At 33.0% G+C, this 25,669-nt stretch overlaps 1 protein-coding gene across 5 annotated transcripts in view; it reads left to right on the top strand.

Annotated features, from left to right (window-relative positions):
- The window catches only part of TRPM7 (transient receptor potential cation channel subfamily M member 7), a 97,827-nt gene that overhangs the window by 27,094 nt on the left and 45,064 nt on the right, over window positions 1-25,669 (top strand). For 3 of the 5 annotated variants that reach the window (XR_013999533.1, XM_081146996.1, XM_081146998.1), the window contains exons 7-16: window positions 130-301; window positions 2,026-2,200; window positions 3,282-3,405; window positions 4,340-4,412; window positions 6,323-6,423; window positions 16,536-16,670; window positions 19,744-19,797; window positions 22,579-22,719; window positions 22,998-23,132; window positions 24,572-24,852. Coding sequence is in view for 4 of the 5 variants with exons in the window: in XM_081146996.1 (XP_081003122.1) it covers window positions 130-301; window positions 2,026-2,200; window positions 3,282-3,405; window positions 4,340-4,412; window positions 6,323-6,423; window positions 16,536-16,670; window positions 19,744-19,797; window positions 22,579-22,719; window positions 22,998-23,132; window positions 24,572-24,852 (1,391 nt within the window). In the remaining variant the exon portion in view is untranslated. Of the gene's footprint in view, window positions 1-129; window positions 302-2,025; window positions 2,201-3,281; window positions 3,406-4,339; window positions 4,413-6,322; window positions 6,424-16,535; window positions 16,671-17,775; window positions 17,935-19,743; window positions 19,798-22,578; window positions 22,720-22,997; window positions 23,133-24,571; window positions 24,853-25,669 lie in introns of those variants that run through there. The other 2 variants (XM_081146997.1, XM_081146999.1) reach the window with 2 other exon arrangements.

Here is a 25,669-nt window from a genome sequence, read left to right as displayed (position 1 = left end):
CTTTAACACTTGCTATTTGTTGCCATAGGAAAATGGAATTTTACCTTACTTTACAGATTATTTCAGTTTATTTTTACTTTATGTTATATTTAATCCTTCCCACTAACTCTTATATTTGATATTGTTTAGGTGGTTGCTCCTTATCAAACCTTATTGAACCCTCTGAGCAAATTGAATGTTCTGAATAATCTGCATTCTCATTTTATATTGGTGGATGATGGCACTGTTGGAAAGTATGGGGCAGAAGTCAGACTGAGAAGAGAACTTGAAAAAACCATTAATCAGCAAAGAATTCATGCTAGTAAGGGAATTTATAAATTCGTTATTGTTGAAATTTTTCTGGGCTTTATTAATTGCCAGCAACATTCTTAAAGATAGAATGTTCTGCCCTAGCCAGTTTGGCTCAGTAATTAGAGTGTCAGCCTGAGGACTGAAGGGTCCTGGGTTTGATTCTGGCCTAGGACCTGTACCTCTCTTTCAGGCTCCATCCCTGGACCCAGGTGGGGTGTATGCAGGAAGCAACCAATCAATGCGTCTCTCTCTCTCTTCCACTCTCTCTGAAAAGCAATGGAAAAAATATCCTTGAGTGAGGATTAAAAAAAAAGAATGTTCTTTGAAGTGCTCATTTTTTTATGTAGCAAGATAGCATGTGAAACAATCAAGAATGACTGACCTTAGTCAAAATAAGATGACCTAGGAAAAGAAACCTGAGGCCAAATAGGATACTCAGTTGTTGAGACCAAAGCCACCAAGGCCCATTGGAAGCTCTGTTGCTATTGTAACCCCATTGCAACCCCAAAATTTCAGAAATAATCTTAATGTGTGGTACATTCTAATGCATGACTTTGAAATTCAAGATCACAGAGTAAAAGGGGGAAAAGATGCTTTATTGCAAAGTAAGAATCACCTTGCTTAAAGTTTTTGACATAAGTAGGTATCACTCTTCGGTAGGTGTATCTTAAAAGTAGGTGTTTTTTTAAAATTAATTAATTTATGTATTTTTAAATATATATTGATTTCAGAGAGAGGAAGGGAGAGGGAGAGAGAGATAGAAACATCAATGATGAGAGAGAGTCATTGATCAGTTGCCTCCTTCACACTCCCTACTGGGAATCGAACCTGCAACCCAGGCATGTGCCCTGACCGGGAATTGAACCTCGCGATGTCCTGGATCATAGAGGTCCATGCTCAACCGCTGAGCCACGCTGGCTGGGCAAAAGTAGACATTCTTGGTAATGGTCTTCCTTTTAAACCATGGTCAAACTTTTTGTTTCAACATCTAGATTTTTATTTCAAAAAGGAGAAATTGTGTAGTCAGAATACCAAGAAGGTGAGCTCCATGACAAAGTGAAATAGAAATTCAAAATTATAGAACAGTGCATTCAGATTATGATGTAGTCATAGCATCTCTTTTAAAAATCAGGAATGTTTTAGAATCTTATAGTTACCTTTATTTCGAATTTTCTCACTGCATTACAGGTTATTAAAAACAAAAATTGGTATTCTTCACTAAATTTATTTCTGTTACTCTTATAGAGGTCTTGGATTTTATTAATCAGTTCCTTTTATGTAATCTTGATTCTGTCATTAGTTTCTATATTAATGTCTCAATGTATTTGGAATCAGGAATACACATTTTAATAATAAATAAAAACAGACATTAGAAATTCAATTATATGGTATTAAGCAAACTCTAAAACAAATTAATGCTATACATTTCTTATCAAGAGTTCAGTTAGTGAAATATACAAAATAATTTTACTTTTCAGTAAATACATAAATTCTAGTGTATGCCTAATTATATATTGGATTTTCTAGTTTTGTCCCAATTAGAACAGTCAATGAAAAAGTAATTTATTCGGTATTTAATTTACTTATGCCAGACTAGTATCATGTTGAGTGCTTAAAATGAAGGCAACACAGTTTTGAAAGAAATTATATTGACTTTTATTTTGTTTTTGATTGAATAAAAATCAGATGAAATTACTAATTTTGCCTAATATCTTAATCTTTTATTTTTTTTAGGAATTGGTCAAGGTGTCCCTGTGGTGGCACTTATATTTGAGGGCGGGCCAAATGTTATCCTCACAGTTTTAGAATACCTTCAGGAAAGTCCTCCTGTTCCAGTGGTCATATGTGAGGGAACAGGCAGAGCTGCAGATCTACTAGCATATATTCATAAACAAACAGAAGAAGGAGGGTAAGTGTATGATTACAACAAATTTTTAATAACTTTATGTAAAGAGGCTTATGTTTTAGAATATTAGATTCAGTGTGTTATGAACATAAAAATTTGAAGTTTAATGCAATACCTTGTTAAGGCTTGAGGAAACAGCTTATCTGATACATCATTGGAATGAATTAAAATATATGAATCTTCACTGAGGACAATTTTGCAAGGTCTGTCAGACATAGAGAGGCACATATCTTTTGGTCCAGTAATTCCATTTCTAGGAATTATTTCTGCAGATATATTTGTACACATATGAATAACATGTATAAAGTTACTTGTTATGGCATTGTTTGTAATAGTAAAAGACTAAAACAAAATTGAACATATATCAGAGGGACTAGGTAAATAAATTATGGTCTCTCTGCACAATGGAATATTTGTAACCGAATAAGGTTGGTATCTGTGTACTAGATTTGGGAAGATTACCAAAATATATATAATGAAAAAGGGAATGCTTAGTAGCATGTATATTGTGCTACCTTTTATGCAGGAGGAAAAGAGAGGGTAATTATTTATATATATATATAGAAAGAGATTTTATACACACTAATAGTGTTCCTTGAAAGTGGTTGAGATGAAACTGGCAGATGGAAGACAGTGGGAAGGAGACTTTCATTATGAATTTTCATATTTTTATATTTTAGAGTATTTTATATTTTTGAGCCATGTAAATATAATACCTACTGGGAAAATGAAATAAAAATGTGCATGAGCTCATGTTTAAGACATTTTGGTCAAGTACTGCTTTATATACCACAATATCTTAAAACTATTTTTATGTAATGTCTTATAAAATGTGAGTACTGATATTGAAACACATACCTTGTAAAAAAATTTTAAATAATTTAAAGAGAAAAATAATTCCATTTCTCCCCTATAACTTAGAGTGGGAATCTCATGAAGGAGAAGATTTCACTAAGGGTCAAGTATTTAATATTAATACAGTAGCTTTAAAGGTCTTACGTGGATCCACCTGTACTTCATATTAGATTCTACACATAATGAAAATTGAAATCAGTGAATTAAGTTATGTTTCCTCTTACTCTAGTAATCTTCCTGATGCAGCAGAACCTGATATTATTTCAACCATCAAAAAAACATTTAACTTTGGCCAGAGCGAAGCAGTTCATTTGTTTCAAACATTGATGGAGTGCATGAAAAGAAAGGAGCTTGTAAGTAGATTTTAGCAGAATAAGCCTTTTAATTCAAAGAACATTCCAAATTGGTGAAAAACTTTTGTTTTTAATTTTGATTTCAAGATTTTATATCTTTTTTAACCATGTAAAGATATCATTTATTTTTTTGTTTAAGCTGAAAGATATAGAAGGAGGATTATAGCATTTATATGGTATTGAGACATATATTTCCACTTCTGTTTTAGGAAAAGTTTCATAACTAGGCCTCAACAGATTTTGTGTAGGGATAAGGAAACATACTAAAGAATTGTTAATGGCATCTCTGAAATATATTTAGAAACAAAAATCTTAAACTAATTTACTCTGAGTGCTCAAATTAAAGATTAGTACTCCTTAATTTCAGTCATCTAAACATGGGCTTATGTTTGCAGAGAAAAGTTTTCATCAACTCTGAGTAGTAGTTGACTTGTTGTTTTTCATGTATTTTATTTCTATACACTTGGAAATGAAGTTAGTCGGGATTATTACAATAGTCTTTTTCTTTATGAAAAGTGTTATTACATAAAAACCTCTCAAATGGTGTTACATTTCTAGTTATTTAAAGAAACTTCCAGTTAAAAAAACATTTCTCATCAAAGACACATATAATTACTTCAGTTGAGTAAGTGTTCACTTTAGAAGGAACAGCAGGATTTTCCCAGATACATTTCTCAGTCCATAAGTTGCTTGCTTTAGTAAAGGACATAAAATAGGTTAAAAATGAATGTAATATGAAATAAAATATTTTAAGTATACTTGGCATTTTATTTGGTAAATGATACAAAGTCTTAATTTCATGTTTTTTGGTTCCTTATTTCTGACCACAAATAACACACCCCCCAAGTGTAGTTTGAAATTACTTTGTTTATGTGTCTTATGCCTTAGCTTTTGAAATGGAAAGGCATAATATTATGAATTAATCTTTAAATAGATCACTGTTTTTCACATTGGATCAGATGAACATCAAGATATAGATGTAGCGATACTTACTGCACTGCTTAAAGGTAAGATTTAAATATTTTTTTATTTATTTGTAAGATCTTTCATTTATATCCTATTTCTATAAGATAGGACTTTTTAATTTAGCAAAGTGTTTGGAAACTGAATTTTTCAATAATTTTTCTTTGTGAAAGGCACAGATTACTTTCTTTGACAGTAAGTTAGTTTTTGTTTTTATTTTGTAGAGTTGTTTTAAGATTATAGCAGGATTTATGCCACCAGACCCATTTAATTATCTTGTTAAGAATGTGTCACATTTTTAATTGGCTAAAAAGGTAATAAAGTATTAGTTGATAGAATTTAAGATGGTGTTCTTAAACATTTTCATTCTGAAAAGAAATTTGGAAAGAAAACTAAGGGTACTTCTAGGACTAATAGGTTAATGCACACGCACTTTGAACTGTATTTCTATCATTATCTAGCCAAAGATATCCAACTGGTATAACAAATGGTATTACAGAGAAAATGAAAAATCTTTTTAAAAATTAGAAACATTAAAATGATGTCCCATCTGGGTACCTGAGAGTTCAAGTATGTAATGAGTTGGCAGGAGCAGAACAAGAAAGCACTATTGTCTTATTGCCATTCACAAGAATTTCCCAAGTATTAGGTCACAATAAATTGCCAATAGATCAAACATTTAAAAATTACTATAATAAAATATAAGATAATATATACATCACTCTGGGAATGAGAAACCATAGTAATAGGAAACCCAGAAACCATTAACAAACAGAAAGATCAATAAATGAGATTGCATAAAAATAAAAAGAGAGCACCTAACATATTTGCTATATACTTTCTATATGCTAGCCACTGTGCTTTAGTGGTTGAGAGTAGTTATTTTATCTTTACAATAGCCTAAAGGGAAAGATTTTCTGTTACTTCCCTCATTTTATAGATGATATAGAGGGATAACAATGAACTGTTATAAATTAATTAAAGCCCGGCCGGGCGTGGCTCAGCAGTTGAGCGTCGACCTAGGATCCAGGCGATCGGGGTTCGATTCCTGGTCAGGGCGCAGGCCCGGGTTGCGGGCTTGGTCAATGACTCTCATCATTGATGTTTCTGTCTCTCTCTCTCCCCCTCCTTTCCTCTCTGTGAAATCAATAAAGATCTATTAAATTAATTTTAAAAAGATGATTACTTCATGAGAAAATGAGCCAGAGTTTATATAAAAGATATTAGGAGAATAATACAAATGCTTGGGGAAAATGTAGAAAGATATCAGTGTTATAATTTTTTTAAAAGTAAATTTTAAAAATAAGCTTTCCATCTTTTTACTAGATACTCTTATACCTATAATAGATGTTATAACCTTTCTGGAATATATTTTAGTAGTATATCAAAAGCTTTAAAATATTCTTCTGCCTACCAATTTGGCTTCTACAAAATCATACTATATAAATAATCAAATGTGTGCTCAAAAATATGCTCACCAAAACATTCAAAATAACCTGAATATTCACGAGTCATGGAAAACGAAGGTATGATATTAAGGTAGATAAAGCAAGCTGCTGAATACTTTATATAGTATGATCCACTTTTGCATAAATAATTAAAAGTATACATATGAATTGATATATGCTCAGAAACGCACCTGTAAGGATATTTTTCATAATCTTAACAATCAGTACTATCTCCATGATAGAAACATGTCATCTTTGGTTTTCTTCTCCTTGCTCTACATTCTGAATTGTTTGTAGTGAATAAGTTGGTGTCTTTTCTATAGTTGGAAAATAAAAGTCCTCAACCCTGGGGGTAGCCTTACTTCTCTGAGACAGGCTATCTCTGAACAGTGACTGATACCAGCTGTGTAAGTTAGTTAAATGGGAGTGGGAAGAATTCATGAATGTTCACATTTTAATGGAGATAAATTAATTGAACTTGTCCATTATTTTCTTTATTCAATTAGGCACTAATGCATCTGCATTTGACCAGCTCATCCTTACATTGGCATGGGATAGAGTTGACATTGCCAAAAATCATGTATTTGTTTATGGACAACAGTGGCTGGTATGTAAAAAAAATCTATATATATCCAGTGTAATTAAATTAAACTAAGTAATAACAAAGCATTTGTTGGAACTGTGACCTAACTTGACATTTTACTTGTCAAGTGAAAAATTTACTAAAGTGCAAAATTAGTTGACCTAGACACTTCTACAACATTCAAATCTATTTAAGATTTAATAAGTTCTCTTTGTCTTTTTGGTAAAACCTTGTGGTATTTTTTAAAGCATAGAGATTTCTAAAAATCCTAGAAGCGAAAAAAGTCATGGAAGTAGTGTTGCATGCATCTGTGTTCATCAGGGATATCAGCCTGTAATTTTCTTTTCTTGTGTTGTCCATGTCTGGTTTTGGTAGGGTGATACTAGCCTCATAAAATTAGTTTGGAAGAGTTCTCTCCTCTTCTATATTTTGAAAGAGTTTGAGAAGGATTGATATTAATTCTTTGAATGTTTGGTACAGTGCATCAGTGAATCTTATCTGCTCCTGGACTTTTGTTTGTTGGGAGGTTTTTGACTGATTACCACTAATAATCAGTCTGTTCAGATTTTCTATTTCATCATGATTCAGTCTTGGTAAGTTGAATATTTCTAGGAACTTATCCATTTCTTCTAGGTTGTCCACTTTGTTAGCATATCATCCTTTGTATTTCTGTGGTGTGGTATCAGTTGTACTATCTCCCCTCTCGTTTTATTTATTTGAGTCCTGTCTGTTTTTCCTGGTGAGTTTATTTTTTTTTCTTGGTTTATCAATTTTGTTTATCTTTTCAGAGAACCAGTTCTTAGTTTCATTGACCTTCTCTGTTCTCTTTTTCGTCTCGGTTTCATTTATTTCTGCTCTAATCTTTATTTTCTTCTTTCTACTCACTTTGGGCGTTGTCTTCTTTTTCTAATTCCTTGAGGTGGAAAGTTAGGTTAACACTTCTCATGTTTCTTGAGGTAGGCATTTATTGCTATGAACTTCTCTCTTAAAACTACTTTTGCTGTATTCTACAAATTTTCCAGTGTTGTATTTCCATTGTCGTTTGTCTCTGTATTTTCTGACTTTTTAAAATTTGTTTTTGACTCATTGGTTGTTCAGTAGCATGTCACTTAATCTCCACATATTTGTGAAGTTTCCTGTTTTCTTCGAATAGTAAATTTCCAATTTCATATTATTGTGACTGGAAAAGATGCTTAATATTATTTCATTCCTCTTCAGCTTATTAAGACTTGTTTAGTGGCCTGAAAATTTCCCATGTGCACTTGAGAAGAATGTATATTCTGTTGCTTTCGGATGGAATGTTCTGTATATATCTGTTAAGGCCGGCTGGTCTAATGTGTAATTTAAGGCCTATATTTCCTTATTGATATTTTTGCCTAGATCTCTTCTTGACGTAAGTGGGATATTAAAGTTCCCTAGTCCTGGCCAGTGTGGCTCATTTGGTTGGGTGTTGTCCTGTGCACTGAAAAGTTGCTGGTTTGATTCCCAGTCAGGGCACGTGCCTGGGTTGCTGGCTCAATCCCATGTAGGGGGCATGTAGAAAGCAGCCAATTGATGCTCCTATGTAGGGTGCATAAATTTACAGATGTTATATCCTCTTACTGGATGGACTGCTTTATCATTATGTAATGCCAATCTTTGTCTCTTATTACAGTCTTTGTTTTAAAGTCTATTTTGTCTGCTATAAATATAGGTACTCCAGCTTTTTTTTGTTCTCTGTTTGCGTGGAATATCTTTTTTCCATCACTTCACTTTCAGCCTGAGTCTGTCTTTACATCTAAAGTGAGTCTCATGTAGGCAGCATATACATCGGTTTTGTCTTTTTATCCATTCTTCCACCGTATGTCTTTTGTTTGGAGTATTTAGTTCATTTACATTTAAAATAATTGTTGAAAGATAGGTACATATTACCATTCTGCTAATTGTTTTCTAGCTGATTTTGTAATTCTTCTCTCTCTTTTCTCCCTTCCTTTGTGGTTTGATGACTTTCTTTAATGATATATTCCTTTCTCTTTCTCTTTTTTCTATTTACTATGGTTTTTTTGCTTTGTAGTTCCCATGAGGCTTACATATAATAGCTTATATCTGTAATAGTCTGTTTTAAGTTGATAACAATTTAAGTTTGATCCCATTCTAAAGCTCAACATTTTTAGTCTCTTATGATGTTTTTCGTTTGTTTATGTCACATTTTAGATCTTTTTATTTTATGTATCTCTTAACTAATTGTTATAATCATAGTTATTTTTGCTACTTTGGTTCTTTCAACCTTTATACTAGTTTTGTAAGTGGTTAATCCATTATCTTTACTATATGTTTACCTTTCCAGTGAGATTTCTTCTTTCATATTTTTTTTGTTACTCCTTAGCACCCTTTCTTTTCAGTTTAAAGAAGTCACTGTAACATTTCTTGAAAGGTGGTTTAGTGGTAATGAACTTCTTTAGCTTTTGCTTTTCTGGAAAACCCTTTATCTCTTCAATTCTGCGTAACTTTTCTAGGTAGAGTATTCTTGGTTAGAAGTTTTCTTCTTTTAGCACTTTGAATATATCGTGTACTCCCTTCTGGTCTGCAAAGTTTCTGCTGAAAAAATCTGCTCATGGCCTTATAGGGTTCCCATGTATGTAACAAGTTGTTTTTTTCTTGCTGCTTTTAATAGCCTCTCCTTGTCTTTAACTTTCGACATTTTAATTACGGGTTTTGGTATGATTTTCCAGGGGATGAGTTAATCTTATTTGGAACTTTCTGAGCTTCCTGGATCTGATGTGTTTCCTTCCCCAGGTTAGGGAAGTTTTCTGCTGTTATTTCCTTACATAAGATTGTTGCCCCTTTCTCTCTTCTCTTCCTGGAAGCCCTATAATAGAATGTTACTCCATTTGATATTGCCCCATAAGTCCATTAAGTTCTTCACTGTTTTTCATTCTTTTTTTTCTTTTTGCTGCTGTGATTGGGTCAGCTCCACTACCCTGTCATTGAGTTCACTCATCCTTTGTTCTGATGTATCTAGTCTGCTATTGAAGCCTTCTAGTGTATTTTTCAGTTCAGTTAGTATATTCTTCAGGTCTGTGACTTCTATTTTGTACAGTCTTATATTTTCTATCTCTTTTTTGATGTTCTCACTGTGTTCATCCATTCTTCTCCCCAGTTCAGTGAGCAACTTTATGATAATTACTTTGAACTCTGTTGTTTTTTTTTTCCATTTTGCTTGACTCTCTTTATTGGTTTCTATATAGTATGTGAAACAACCACCTCTTTCAGTCTTGACTTAATGACCTTGTGTACGAGATGAACCCTGTCATTTAACTCTGCCTTAGAGCATTGTTGTCACTCAAACCTTGTGCTTGTTCAAGAAAACTATTAATTTTGAATAACTCCCAGTAGTTGTCAGTGCCTCTAAGGGAAGGATCTCAGCACCTAGATTTAGGCTGATTGGAAGCCAGACTCTTAGGCAACAGCTTTTAAAAATCCTCAACAAATATTAGGCGACTAAATTGAAACGCTACATTGAAAGGATCATTACCACAATCAAGAAGATTTATATCAGGGATGCATGGATAGTTTTAACATCCACAAGTCAGTCAGTGTGATACACTGCATTAACACAATGAAGGATAAAAATACAATCATCTCAATACACATAGAAAAAGCATTTGCTAGAAATCAGCACCCATTTTTGAGAAAACTTAACAAAATGTCTATAGAGGGAACGTACTTCAACATAATAAAGGCCTTATGTGACAGACCCACAGGTAACATCATACTCAGTGGTGAAAAGCTAAAAACTTTTATTCAACATAGTATTGGAAGTCCTAAAAAGAACATTTAATCAAGAAAAAGAAAAAGTATTCAAATTGCAAAGGAAGTAATAAAATTGTCACTATTTATACATGACATGATAATATATATGGAATATATTAAGGACCCCATCAAAAAAATGTTAGAACTAATAAATTTAGTAAAGTTGTAGGATACAAAATCAATACACAGAAGTCTGTTGAGTTTCTACACATTAATGAACTATCAGAAGGAGAAATTAAGAAAATCCCATTTACAATTGCATCAAAAAGAATACTATACCTAGGAATAAATTTAACCAAGGAGATATAAGACCTCTGTATTGAAAACTAAAAACATCAATGAATAAAATTGAGGAAAACACAAATAAAAGGAAAGATACTCTGTGCTCATGGATTGGAAGAATCAATAGTATTAAAATGTTCATATTACCCAAAGCAGTCTAAAGGTTCACTGCAATCCCTATCAAAATTCCAATGGCACTTTTCATAGAAATATAACAATTCTAAAATTTGTATGCAACTGCAAAAGACCCCAAATAGCCAAAGCAGTGTTGAGAAAGAAGAACAAAGCTTGAGGCATCATGCTCCCCGGTTTCTAACTATATTATATGTAATGAAAACTATATTATATTATGTAGGTAACATAACTATATTATATAGGTAATGAAAACATTATGGTATTGGAAAAAGAGATAAATGAAATAGAGATAAGCAATCTATCAGATATAGAGTTCAGAATATTGATTGTAACGATGCTCAACAGCATGAAAAAAAGATATGGAAACTATGAAAACTGACCAGCCAGAAATGAAGAATGATATAGCAGAAATAAAGAATACATTGGAAGGAATAAACAGCAGATTGGAGGAAGCTGAGGATCCAATCAGCAAATTAGAAGACAGGGTAGAAAAAGATCACTCAATCAGATCCAAAAAGGAAAAACAAATAGGAGGACAGTCTAAGGGAGCTGTGGGACAACATGAAACATAACAGTATTCGCATCATACGAGTGCAAGAAGAGGTCAAAAGTAAGCAAGGGTTAGAGACCTGTTTGAAGAAATAATGGCAGAAAACTTCCCTAACCTGGTGAAGGAAAAAGTCACACAAGTTCAGGAGGCACAGAGAGTCCCAAGCAAGAAGAATCCAAAGAGGCTCAAGCCCAGACATATCATAATTAAAATGCCAAAAATTTAAGACAGAATATTAAACGCAGTAAGGAAAAAGCAATCTGTTACCTACAAGGAACTCCCAGAAGGCTGTCAGCTGACTGCTCATCAGAAACTCTACAGGCCAGAAGGGAATGGCATGAAGTACTCAAGGTAATGCAAAACAAGGATCTGAAACCAAGACTATTATATCCAGCAAGGCTATCATTCAAAATAGATGGTGAAATAAAGAGCTTCCCAGACTAAAAAAGGCTGAAGGAGTTTATCACCACCAAACCAGCATTGCAGGAAATGTTAAAGGGACTGCTGTAATAATAATAAATAGAGAGAGACATAGGCACAAAGAATTAAAATGGCAATAAATAAGGACCTATCAATAATAACCTTAAGGACTTTAAGGGAAAGATCAACAGCAATACAGTCATAGTCATGGACTTTAACACTCATTGACTTCACTGGATAGATCTTCCAGACAAAAAGTCAACACAGAAACAATGACTAAATAGCACACTAGATCAGATGGATTTAATTGATATTTACAGAACATGTCACCCCAAAACTGCAGAATATACATTCCTCTCAAGTGCACATGGGTCATGCTCAAAGATAGACCACATGTTAGGACACAAAACAAGTCTCTACAAGTTCAAGAAGATTGAAATCATATCAAGCATCTCAGATCACAAGGGCATGAAATTAGAAAAGCATTACAGTAAAGAGACTCAAAAACATTCAGACACATGAAGGCTAAATAGCATGTTATTAAACAATGAATGGGTTACCAATAAGATCAAGAAGGAAATTAAAAACTTCCTGGAAACAAATGAAAATGAACACACAACAACCCCAAGTCTATGGGACACAGTGAAAGCAGCCCTAAGAGGGAAGTTCATAGCACTGCTGGCCTACCTCAAAAAGCAAGAAAAAATTTTAGTAAACTCTCTCACCCTTCATGAAGCTGTCTGTACTAGGGCTTTTGTTTGCTGGGAGTTTTTTTTTTATTACTGTTGCAATTTCATCATTTATTAGCCTATTCAGGTTTTCTGATTCTTCCTAATTCAGTTTTTTATGATCTCACTCATATGTGGAACCTAATAAACAAAGTAGACTGCGGAACAAAATAGATCCAGAGACACAGAAGCATGGAATAGACTGATGAATTCCACTGGGAAGGTGAAGTTGGGGGAATGGCTTGGGAGAGATAAATCAAAGAACTTACATGTATATATGCATAACCCATGGACACAGACAATAGTGTGGTAAAGGCCTAGGGGAGGGTGCATATGGAATGGAGGGGATCAATGGGGGAAAAAAGAGGGTATCTGTAATACTTTCAACAATAAAGATTTTAAAAAAAAGAACTACCACATGACCCAGCAGTTCCAATTCTTGGTATTTATCTGAAGAAAATGAAAATAGTAACTCAAAAAGATACATGTACCTATGTGTTTATTATAGCATTACCAAAATAAGTAAGTGGAACACCATCAAACTAAAAAGCTTCTGCCCCCGCAATGGAAACAATCAACAAAATAAAAAAACAACCTACTGAATGGGAGAAAATATTTGCTAATTGTATATTTTTAAGGGGTAGTTAAAATATGGAAATAACCTGTGTCATAGATGAATGAATGGATAAAGTAGTTGTGACATACATACACATCTACGTCTTGAGGACAATATGTTAAGTGAAATAAGTCAAACTGAGAAAGATAAATACCAGATGATGTCTCTCATATATGGAATTAAAAATACATACCAAGCTTTTAAATAGAATAGATTGGTAGTTGCCAGAGGCAGGGGCAGGGGTAGAAGTAATGAGTAAAGGGGTTTAGGTTTTAAAAAAAAATGAAGTAGTGCTTTGTGCGGAAGAGAACTGATTACAGCATTCTCTTGGATGTTTAGACATGTTCCTTCAGCAGTCTTCCCCATCTTACTGAATGGCACCAACCTCTTCCCAGTTTCTTAGACAAAGAAATTATGTCAGTTTTTGTTTTTCTTATATATTACAGTACAATTTCATTTTTAAATCTTTTCAGATCCACTTTCAAAATACCCAGTTTTACTCTGGTGTGGTCTACTGTCATCCTTCTGTATTGTATTAGTAGCATCCTGTATGGTTTCCTTACTCTCATTCTTCCTCTCCTTTTATAAACAAGATAGATCACGTCACATTTACAGAGCACAATCCAGAGCCCTTATCATGGCCCATAAGGTGTTACATTTGTCCCATTACTACCTCTCTTACATGTTACCACTATCCTCTTTGCTTTCTTTTATGTGGCCATGGAGGCCTTCTTAGAGCATATTTGGAATGTTCCTGTTTCTAGGCTTTGTATTTGCTGTTTCCTCTGTCTGGAACATTATTCCCCTAGATAACTTCCTGGACTTGCTTCCTCCTCTTTCTGGCTTCTAAACCAAATGTTTCCTCCTCATTCTGGCTTTTATTGTGCACCCAATTTTAATAGTGGCCCTCTCTGACAGCATTTTCTATATTCTTTTATTTTTTTTCTCTTTAACATTTATTACTCTCTGATAAACCATATATTTTAGCTATTTATTTATATCTCTACTAGAAAGTAAATTTTATGAGAACAAGAATATTTTTGTTCACTGCTTTATTCACAGCTTGGTGCACAGTGCTTGCCAAATTTTTGTTACATGTCTGAATCAGTAGGAAGCTGGGTAGCTTAAATGTTTATCCATACTTTGGAATATTATCCTGCCTTTAAAGAGGATGAGCTAAGTCTTTTCTGTCTGTATAATGTAAACAGCAAATTGCAGAAAAGTGTGTTTAACATGATCTTTAAATCAGTTTATGAATGCATATTCATATACACTCTGTGGTTGTAGAACCATCCTGGAAACTGTAAATATGGGCTATGTCTTCAGACATGAGGGCCAAAGGAAAGAAAGGTTCTTTTAATACCATTTTGTGATATTTGATTTTTTTGAAAAACCATAGGAATGTATTTCCTATATAATAATTTTTAAAAATCTATTTGATCACTTCCCCTCTTACAGTACTGCAGAGGAAGAAATTGATGTTAATCAGCTGTGTAAAACTTCTACAGTATGCCAACCTTTATTCCATTGAATAATTTCATTGGATTTTTGGTCTCCTCATATGTATAGGCTTTGACAAAGTCTTTATTTTCATGGATTTGTTCTACACAATGTTATCTATTTGATTTTGGGCTTCTTTTATACTTAACATACACTTTACAAGACAATTGTTTTATTTTTTCCTCTTGACTGTTAAGTATGCAATGAGTATATCAAGAAATTCTGCTTACAAAGCAGATACTTTTTTCAACTAAATCTTTTTTTTCTCAGACATGAAAATTTTGTTAGGCTTCGTTGTTGTCCTAGGGCAGTGGTTATAAACTCAATAAGATCAAACACAAAAAATTTGTTGTGCCTCTTTTTATTATACAAAAATGAAATTTTATAAATACTACACGAATTTTTAAAAAACAATATAATGCTCTAATTGTGATAAAGACAGAGAAACAAAAGTGGTTTATAATAAAAATAGATAGTATTTCAAATGCAGATGCTCAAGAATGGCAACATATAAAAGATGTAAGTAATCAGATGCTTGCTCCTTTTGATAGAGTCAGTGTAAATGCTGCAGTTGTAGTGCAGATTGATACAGGAATGTTGTTGTTAACTTAAATTCTGTGGGGAACAGAAAAATACTCCCTACAAGTACAGGACAAGGAAAGAGCAGAGAGAGGACCAAGTGGGCTATAGAGTAAAAGTTGTTAATGTTAGAATAAGTAATAAGAAATAGAATTTGTATGTGATAAGAGAAATAAGGAAATAATATTAACTAAAATAGGAATAACATGCCATGATAAGTACAGTCCGTTGATATGAGAAAATGAATAAGAATTATGTTCTTTTAAATTAGTTGTGTTTTATTTTTATGTGCATTGTCGTCATATTTTCATTGTTATGACAGAACTAAGTGGTGAGAAGTATCACAGAAAGCATCTTCTGTCTTGAAATACTATCATGTATAAGGCATGCATTTAGTCTTTATATTAAAAAATCTTGAAGACCGTATTCTGTGCTAAGTGATGAAAATAGAGAATAGATTGGAAAAAGAAATGGTAATAGAGCTTGCTGTATATAAGTTGTATAGTCATATGGTAAACTTCTGTAAACGAAATCAGAAACTTGAAAAACAGCAGGTAAAAAACCCAATGTTTTTGGTATTGATTTTCACCACAAAGTTCCTTTAATCGTGTGGTACCAAATATTTAAAATATCCAGAAACTATGATATATTAAAGTAATATATCATATTAATATATTAATGATATTCTATTCATAACATAACGTTTATTAATGATACTCACTGAAATCCCTATATTTGTGTCTTCATTAATTTATTAGTACTTGATTCAGAGTTTGTTGAAGTCTATAAAAGAGTCTCTAAAAACTTATAAGGGACAACTGCAAATGCTTACTGATAAACGTATTATATTAAACTCAAGTGTGACAGACTGTGTGTATTGCTGTTAAGAGATTTTTTCTCTAATGGTGAATAATTTCTGCTAAAGGTCTAAAGAAAACTAAGTACGATCTTGTCTTACTTATATGGTAGTTGTAGTTTTGCAAAGTTCATTATAGAATAAACCATGGTAGAGTGCTTTTTGTTTATATGTAAAGCAGTATTACTGGGTTTCATTTTTGAGCATCTAATAGGATAATAGAAAGTTGTGTGAACAATCCATTTGTGAGTGAGATTGGCTGGCATATTGCATGGTCTCTGGTGTCCTTTGACACGCTGCCCATTAAATGTTAGTAATGGTCCTCAAGTATTGAAATGCATTCTCCAAAAAAACTTTCCTAAATATTGAGAATCATTGCTTTAAGGTATTTTTCCCCATTTTTAGTTGATGGATTCTTTCCTCCCTCCCACCCCCCCATGTCACACTTGCTCTCCTGCAAAGTAGTTTTATGGACTATTCTTTCAGTAATGCTACTCTGGAGATGTCTTGTCATCTGTCTCTTTATGCCTTAAGTCCTAGCGTTCTGCTGTTTTGCATCTTTTTAATTTTATTCTAAAACTGCTCGGAATCAAAGAGTTATAAATCCTAAAGCCTTTCATTTAGAACTGTTTGATTAGAATGTGTGAAATGTGTTTATTAATTTTGATACTCTTTTAGGTTGGATCCCTGGAACAAGCTATGCTTGATGCTCTTGTAATGGATAGAGTTGCATTTGTAAAACTTCTTATTGAAAATGGAGTAAGCATGCATAAATTCCTTACCATTCCTAGATTGGAAGAACTTTACAACACTGTAAGTATATGTTAAAATTCTTTGTTAACTAAGTTTCGTCATTTTGGGGAAATGGTGTTTTACCTGAACATACTTGATCCTTTTGATAAAACCTTTAATATTTTGCTAGATTACATGGAAAAAATTACAGCTAGTCAGTATGGATTGGAAACCCTTTCCTTGTTTCTGGGGACCTTCCTTTTTTTCTTGGTGGTCATTTGTTGCACCAAATTTCTTTTGACTCCTTTGCCTAATGGAGAAGTTGCACACTCTTTCTTTTCTCCTTTTTGTTTTTTACAGTCATGATTTGACTTTGTGGTGTCCCCCTTTTAGCTTACATACTGTTTTTTAATATTCTAAAGAGTTCCTGAAAAGTAATTATTTCCTTCACAAAGCTTTCCTCATTTCATTTCAGATTTCATGTTACTAGCATTGGAGAGGGTAAAAACTGCCCTTCTTATTGCTTTCCATGTTACCAATATGAATTTAATTGAGCTGTACTTTGAGGTGCACTATGACCAAATCTTAGCTTATTAACTTTGACTTCTCTGCAAAGCTGTTTGTTTATTCATCAATTTCTACCTATTTATCACCTCCTTTTCATTCCTGATGTCTTTGTACTAAGTCTTTTACAGTCTATTACTATACCACTTTTGTATTCTAATCTCCTTGTCTAGTCTTTCTTCACATTAATTGTTTAAGCTAATTATTCTTATCACATATTTTAGCATATCTTTTCAAAGCTCTCCAGCTTTTGAGACTTGAACATTTGCCCCGTTTACCTGGGGGTCTCTCTCTCATTTGGCCTTTATTTTCCACTCCCATCCCCATATGCTGGGTATTTCAACTACATTGTCCACCTGCCATTTCCCCCAAATATAATTTTTTTTAAAAAAAAGAATTTGCTGTTTACACAGTGCTGGTCTGTGTTTTTCTATCAACTACTCCACACCTGCTTGAATTTTATTTATTGTCTAGAACTTGGTTTAAATGCCACGCCATTGCCTTCATGAAGCCCAATGGTGCATAGTCAGTTAAGTACAATTATATCTTCCCCTGTGGATTGTAAATTTCTCTTTGAGTAGGGATTATATCTTTATTTTCCCTCATTTTTTTCCTTTAATAGTGTCTAGCACAGTTACATTGAACTTTGTTGGCGTTCTACTGTCTCTAGCGAACAGACGTAAAAATTAAAAGGATTATTCATTGTGCTGAAGTAAGGTTTATCCCTGAAATATAAAGCAAATGTAAAACAATAAAAATAAAAATTGACCCCATTAGCAAGGCAAGTAATTTTTTTAATTGTATAACTCAGTTATTAATAGTTATATTCAGCATCAATTATTGATGAAATTTTTTAAATTTTAAGGGATTATAACATGACAAAACAGTAGTTCTCAAACTTTTTGGTATCAGGGTCCTATAACATAAAAATTATTGAGGATCTCAAAGAGCTGTTTCTAAAGAGGTTTTGTTTATATGTGTTGATATTGACCATATTAGAATATGAAACCAAGAAATCTTAAAAATGTTTAAGTTGTATTTAATAACAATAATACATTTTTTACATATTAACATTAAAATGTTTTTCAAGAAAACAAAAAAATTAGTGAAGAGAGTGGAATAATTTTAGGTTTCGCAAATCTTAGTGTCTAGGTTCATAGATGGTAGCTGCATTCTCATTTGCTTTTGAATTTAATTTCATGATATCACACATCAAGAAGCCTCTGGAAAATTTTACTGAACTCTGAGAGAAAGAGAATGAGAAAATGCACATGACAGCTTAACATGATTCTGAAAATGCTTTTGAATTCATGGACCTCCTAAAAGGGTCTTGTAGGGCATTTAGGGGTTCCCGGACCGCCCTTTGAGAACTGCTGTGTTAATGTATATTTATTTTATACTAAGAGGCTATATATAATGAAGAAACAATAATAATACATTAAGGTAAAATAGAATTCCAGAAATGCATTTTTATGTGATTATATACTGTTAGAGAAAATACAGTGAAACTTTCTATACCTAAAAAATATGAAATACCTCATATTTACTTGGAAGACATTTATTTTTTAAAAAGTTAACACATGGGGGAGAATGGGCAGAGAAAACTCAGCTCCTAAGTGGATAGACTAAATACTGTAATAAGAAAACAGAGTGAAGTAAAATATAGTTTATATGCAATATCTGCTATAGTCATCTTTAGATATTATGTATAATTTGAAAGTCAAGAATATCAAAGAAAATAATATTGTTCTCAAAGAAATAATAGGTTGTCCAGTTATATTTGAAATCTGTTACCAAGTATATTTGATCAAAATGGAAAAGTAGATTGCATTGATTACTGTGATGACCTCATAAAAAATTAACAATAACACAACATTAGGAGAAAATTCCACCTGCTATTTCTTTTAAACAATAGATTTAAAATACTGAAAATAAGTCTCTTCACTTATGCTGTATAGAATTTATTGGAGTAAATTTCAGGTGTGTCAAAGCACTGTTTAAAAAGTTTTGAAGAATACATTTTTGGCCCATTTACCTCAGTCTTGATGGGGGAGATACACTCCTGGGTATTTTTTCAAAATAGGATACCATCAAAATAAGATTACTGTAAAAATGATACTGTGTTTAGTCTAATAGTATACCTAAATGGAATTAAGACAGTAGGGAAAAGATGACATATGTAAATGTTAAAAGTTTGTTACCCAGAATATTTGAAGTATTGATACAACTTGATGATTAGTAGCAGAAACAAGTACAGAAATTTTAACAATAAAGAGAATGTACACCTCCATTATCAATGAAGGAAATGCAAATTAAATATATAATTGTGAAGCTTACAACGTTTTTATGACTTCTAGAAAACAAAGAGTTACATATTGTTCCATAAGTAAAAATGTAAGAAAATTATGTATTTTGTTTAAGGCAAATATGAAATGGTTATATGCTTTTTTGTTCCATTTTATGAACATAACTCATTTAACTCAATATAATTTGTGCAAGTGGGTTCATAAAAGTTCTGCATGTAATAAAAAGGGAAGTTGTTTATGTTATTTTAGATGAAAAATAATAGTTTAATATTTTCTCCTTAAAGAAACAAGGTCCAACTAATCCAATGCTATTTCATCTTGTTCGAGATGTCAAACAGGTAAGAGATTTTTTTTTTAAATGTTATTTAAAAAAATTGTATTTCATCTGTTTCAAAAAATTTTAAATATACCTTAAAAATAGCGATAAAATGACATTTTTTAGAATAATAGAAGGTCTAAATATGTGGTAACACAGAAGTAAAGATTTAGCATGACATATCAGAAATCAAGAAAAAGGAAAGTTTATGAAATTATAACCGAGTTTCCTGAGCTTTTAGTCATCTGAGAGTGTGGTGAACTTCATAATGCTCATTGGTCCATAAAAGAGAATCACTGATAGAATGAATGTGTCTTTTTTTTCTGTGTTCAGAAGAAATTAGTTCCTGGGGCATGTAGAGGACGTTGAATAAGGACATTGAGGGAATCACTGGGTTTGGATTGTCATGGCAGATTTTGCCAGTAAAAACGCTGAAATACCCTGGCCAGTGTGCTCAGTGGTTAGAGCATTGGCCCAAGTTCCAAAGGGTCATGGGTTCAATTCCCAGTCAGAGGCACATACCTGGGTTGTAGGTTCAATCCCCACCCCAGTCAGAGTGTGCGCAGGAGGCAACCAGTTGCTGTGTCTCTCTTACATTGATGTTTCTCCCTCCTCCTCCCCCTCCTTCCCTCTGTCCCTCCCTTCCACTCTATGTAAAATCAATGGAAAAATATCCTCTGGTGAGGATTAACAAAGAAAAAATTCTGAAATGCATGCTCCTATGCAAGTGCACTTCCTCCTTCCCTCAGTCCCTCTCTCTTTGCCTGGGTTAGAGTGTCCTCCCATACACCAAAAGGTTGTGGATTTGATTCCCAGTCAGGCCTCATACTTAGGTTGCAGGTTCTGTCTCCAAGTGGAGTGAGTACAGGAGGCAACCAGTCGATGTTTCTCTCTCTCTCCCCCCTCCTCTCTCTAAAAATCAATAAAAACATATCCTCAGTGAGGATTAAAAAATAATACTAATAGTTTCAAATAGTTACTTAAAAATTTATAGCTGTTTAAATTATTGGTATCCATTAGTTTTTTATTTTCCTTGGTGAAAACGTACTCATTTAATTAATTGTTTAAGTTTTTGAACTAAAATGCTTGTTTTCTAGAATTCTTCATTCAAATATTTACTCACTATTCAGTATTAAAAAACAAAAATTAAGATAGAAAATGTAATTTTCTGTGTTTCGTAACTTAATACTAAACTAGGCTTATCCTATAGGAAGAATCTAGATTTTATTATATTTAAAAAGATATATTTACTTCATTTCTTGTACATGCTTTTCTTTGTAGCTCAATTGAAATATGACATTGCTGTAATATTCATCCATTTAAAGTGTATAGGTCAGTGGCTTTTATTATATTCTCACAGTGGTGGTAGCACCATCACCACAATCTAATTTTAGAGTATTTACAATAACCCAAAAAATTCTGCCCCTGCCCAAGGCAACTGTTAGTCTACTTTCTAGCTCTATGGATTTTCCTATCCTGAACATTTCACATTAACTTTTTGTTGTTTAAGTAATTAAAGCTTTTTTTCTTTTCCCAGAAAGCTTGAGTAAGGGGGAGACCTTTAGTCCAGGCACTTTCTAAAATACATTTGCATTATGATTAACTTACATAGGTTAGCAGAAAGAACTGCAGTTGTTAATTCTATTTTCACATCAGTGGCCCAATTTTTTTATTTTCAGAAATGAAAAAATCCTAAAGTAAAGGCAGTAATTAAGTATTTTCTGATTCAAATAAATAAGTTGAGTTTTTTACAAGTTATTTATATAGTTTGAGAAATTACTTAATGATTTTTAGATAACTAACATTATTTTACTTAATTTAAATATTTCCCATTCAAGTGGGCTTATAGCATAATGGTATTTGTCATATTTTTAAAAACTAAATATCATACATGACACCCTCAATTATAAAGCATATTTGAGGTTTCTTAGATAAAATAAAAATCTTATATTTAAGATGAACATTGTTTGGATTAATTTTGAAATCAGATTTCTAGAATTAGAAACTTCACAGATGAAACCAAAATATAATAAGTATAAGCATTTTTAAAAGTGCTTATACTTTTAAAAATTCATAAATTTATAGTTAGGGAAATGGAAAAAATGATGGTGGTAGGAGGGCAGAATTGATTAATGTATGTGTCATCTGATGATTAAACCCTTTTAAGGTTATTTAATGAAATTAACCAAATATTTGATTCTGAAACAGGCAATCTTTCCAAACTCACAAGTGAATTATGTTCCAAAACATCATTTGTAAATTGATGCCCTGGGAAAATGAAGTTTTAGCTCTAAAAAGTATTATAGGTAGTAGTTAAATCCTAGACAAGGCTATAAAGTCTTGTGTAACCTGTAATATAGCCAATGTAATTTTAAGTTAAAAAGTACTTATAAGTAAGTATAGACCCATTAAGAAACATAATAACTTTTATAGCATTATTTTTGCAGGAAAAGAATATTTATGATCTGTGCTACCATGAAAATGGAATAGTTGTCTCTTAGAAATTCCTATGCCTCCATGTATGAAGTTTTAGGGTGGTGGAGACCAAATTATCTTTCTGCTGTAAACCATAGTTTTGTCCTGAACCACATCATTGAGACTTCAAACTTCATAATCCCCCTTTCTTACAAAAGGAAGAAGAGAACAAGTCGCTCCCTTCTCCTATAAAGATAGCTGCTGGAAATTCCAGCTTTCTGTAACAAGTAAATATTTGTCATTTTGGAGAGTGGCACATTTCTAGGCATCACATGGAATTATTGAGAAATACTATCCTGCCTTTTTAAAACTCATGTTTTCTTTCCAGGGAAATCTTCCTCCAGGATATAAGATCACCCTAATTGATATAGGACTTGTTATTGAATATCTTATGGGAGGAACCTATAGATGCACCTACACTCGGAAACGTTTTCGATTAATATATAATAGTCTTGGTGGAAATAATCGGGTATGTACTATTTGGAGGGAAGTCTTTATAGTTGCTTTAAAATTAAATCATACACTTTAAAAGTTAAAAATTAACTTACATTAGAATGGTGAAAGTGGCATTGTCTTAAAAATATGAGATTTTCAACTAAGTACTTAGATTTTGTAATTGATATCCTAAACAAATCATATTTTTCATGTGTGCACACACATTTATACATAATATAAATTGATTATTGAATTTTTATAGCATATCAGCATATTTAAATTTGTAAAAAACTAATAAGCTTTCATTTTCAGAGGTCTGGCCGAAATACCTCCAGCAGCACTCCTCAGTTGCGAAAAAGTCATGAATCTTTTGACAATAGGGCAGATAAAAAGGAAAAAATGAGACATAATCATTTCATTAAAACAGCACAGCCCTACCGACCAAAGGTATTTTTGTTCAATGTTACACTTTCTGGATTTTGGATTTTGTTCTTTCTAAATTACTGAGTATTATGACATTAAAAAAACTACTTGTTTTAGTAAGAGTTGCCTTTTGTTTTTAGCTATATCTTTGATTCTTCATTTTCCCTTATACAAAAAGATACTCATTAAAAGTTAATGATGCCCAGCCGGGCGTGGCTCAGCGGTTGAGCGTCAACCTAGGATCCAGGAGATCAGGGTTGGATTCCCAGTCAGGGCACATGCCTGGGTTGCGGGCTGCAGCTGATCAGTGACTCTCTCATCATTGATGTTTCTATCTCTCTCTCTCCCTCTCCCTTCCTCTGAAATCAATAAAGATATATTAAAGAAAAAAAAAGTTAATAATTCTATAACAACCAAATTTTTTCAAGGGTTGTTTTGTTGCTGTATTTTGGGTGTTTATTTTTTAATTTTTATTGATTTCAGAGAGAGGAAGGGAGAGGGAGAGAGAGGTAGAAACATCAATGATGAGAGAGTCATCAATCGGCTGCCTCTTGCACACCCCCTTCCAGAGATCAAGCCCGCAACCCAGTCATGTGCCGTGACCAGGAATAGAACCAAGATCTCCTGGATCATAGGTCAATGCTCAACTGCTGGCCATGCCAGCCGGGCTAAGTGTTGTTTTGATAAATGCTTCACTGCCTCCTTTTATTCCATTTTACTTGATTAACAACATGCAAGACAAAGGTGTTATTGAAACTTCTTTTAAAAAAATATTTTTATTTATTGATTTGAGAGAGAAAAGGAGAGAGAGAAAAAGAAATATACATTCATTGGTTGATTCTTATTTGTGCCTGGATTGAGGATCAAACCTTCAACCTTGCCATACTGGGACCATGCTCTAACCAACTGACCTACCTGGCCAGGGCTGAAACTTCTTTTTCACTAAAATTGTGTTTTATTGACCTGGATGGGTTGCCCAGTCAGTTGGAGCATCATCCTATACACCAAAAAGTTCCAAAAGGTTGCAGGTTTGATTCCTGGTCGAGGCATGTACGGGAGGCAACTGATTGATGTGTCTCTTTCTCTCTCTCTCTCTCTCTCTCTCTCTCTCTCTCTCTCTTCCTCCCCCCCCCCTCCTTTCCTCTCTCTCTAAAATCAGTAAAAACATATCCTCAGGTGAGGATTAAAAACAAAAAATAAAATTGTGTTTTATCAGGTATTAGTTGAAATATTAGGCCCTTTCTTTAATCTCAGAAAACTTTGTTAGAAAACCGTTTTTCTTGGAAACGCCATTTCTATAAAATGAATTTTGAGCTATAATAAAAATCAAAAATATAAAATTTATACTGTTTAATTTTTGCAGTTATTTGAAGTTGGAGAATACCAAAAAGAGATTTTATAAAAATTTCACATGAATGTCATGATCTTATAATGAGCTTTATAACATTTATTTTTCCCTGAAGATTGATACAACTGTGGAAGAAGGAAAGAAGAAAAGAACCAAAGATGAAATTGTAGATATTGATGATCCAGAAACCAAGCGCTTTCCTTATCCACTTAATGAACTGTTAATTTGGGCTTGCCTTATGAAGAGGCAGGTCATGGCCCGTTTTTTATGGCAGCATGGTGAAGAATCAATGGCTAAAGCATTAGTTGCCTGTAAGATCTATCGTTCAATGGCCTATGAAGCAAAGCAGAGTGACCTTGTTGATGATACTTCAGAAGAGTTGAAACAGTATTCGATGTAAGTTATATTTTATGACTTGGAACATTTTAAAAATACAAAATAGATCATGTTTAAGTGAAGGTTATAGGGCCATGGACTGAGTGGGGATGTACATGTATAATTTTATTGGTCTACTTAGGGGAAACCCATTTTTTAAAATTTAGAAAGAAATTTGGCTGCCTATGCATATACAAAAGAAGTTATTTTGTTTGCATTTCGGGTTAAATAATTCAGCAAGAAAGAAGAAATGCCGGAAGTCAGTTTAATAGTTGCCCATAGTAGTAATTTGGTTAGGAAAAGTTCCACTTGAAATGGTAAGGAAAGAAACGAAGAAAGTGAGGTTTAAGCTGTGTTCTAAGGAGATAAATTCAACTGGAAGGGCATCTCAGATGGTGGGACTACATATATAGAAGAATGAAACAGTTCCCAGAAGTTTACTTAGGGTGCTAAAGGAATAGTAAGCTGGAAAGATTGTGTCTAGAAAGCTTTATGGTAGAGAATAGGACCTCTCTCACACAAAAATGGATTGACTTTGGAAAAGGGTAAGAGTTATTACTGAAAGTAACTCAAGCAGGGATCCAATGATTACTTACTGGAGATTTAAGATTCAGGTGCTTTTCATGATTAGGTTAGTCCATATTCACATTACTTATTTCTACTGGATACCAGCCCTTTTCTATGTTTGAAATTAATTGTATAGAAAAAATTTAACTGAACATTGTTAGCTTTGGTTTTCTATAAGACTGTAGTTTTATTTCCATGACTGGGGAAAGTTCTCTGGAGTCACTTTTTTTTTTTAATCTTCATCCAAGAATCTGTTTTTTATTGATTTGAG

This window comes from Miniopterus schreibersii (genome assembly GCF_964146895.1).
Source record: "Miniopterus schreibersii genome assembly, chromosome: 1".
NCBI classification, from domain to species: domain Eukaryota; kingdom Metazoa; phylum Chordata; class Mammalia; order Chiroptera; family Miniopteridae; genus Miniopterus; species Miniopterus schreibersii.
Note: the sequence above shows the minus strand (reverse complement) of the source record. Positions and strands in the feature narration are given on the sequence as shown.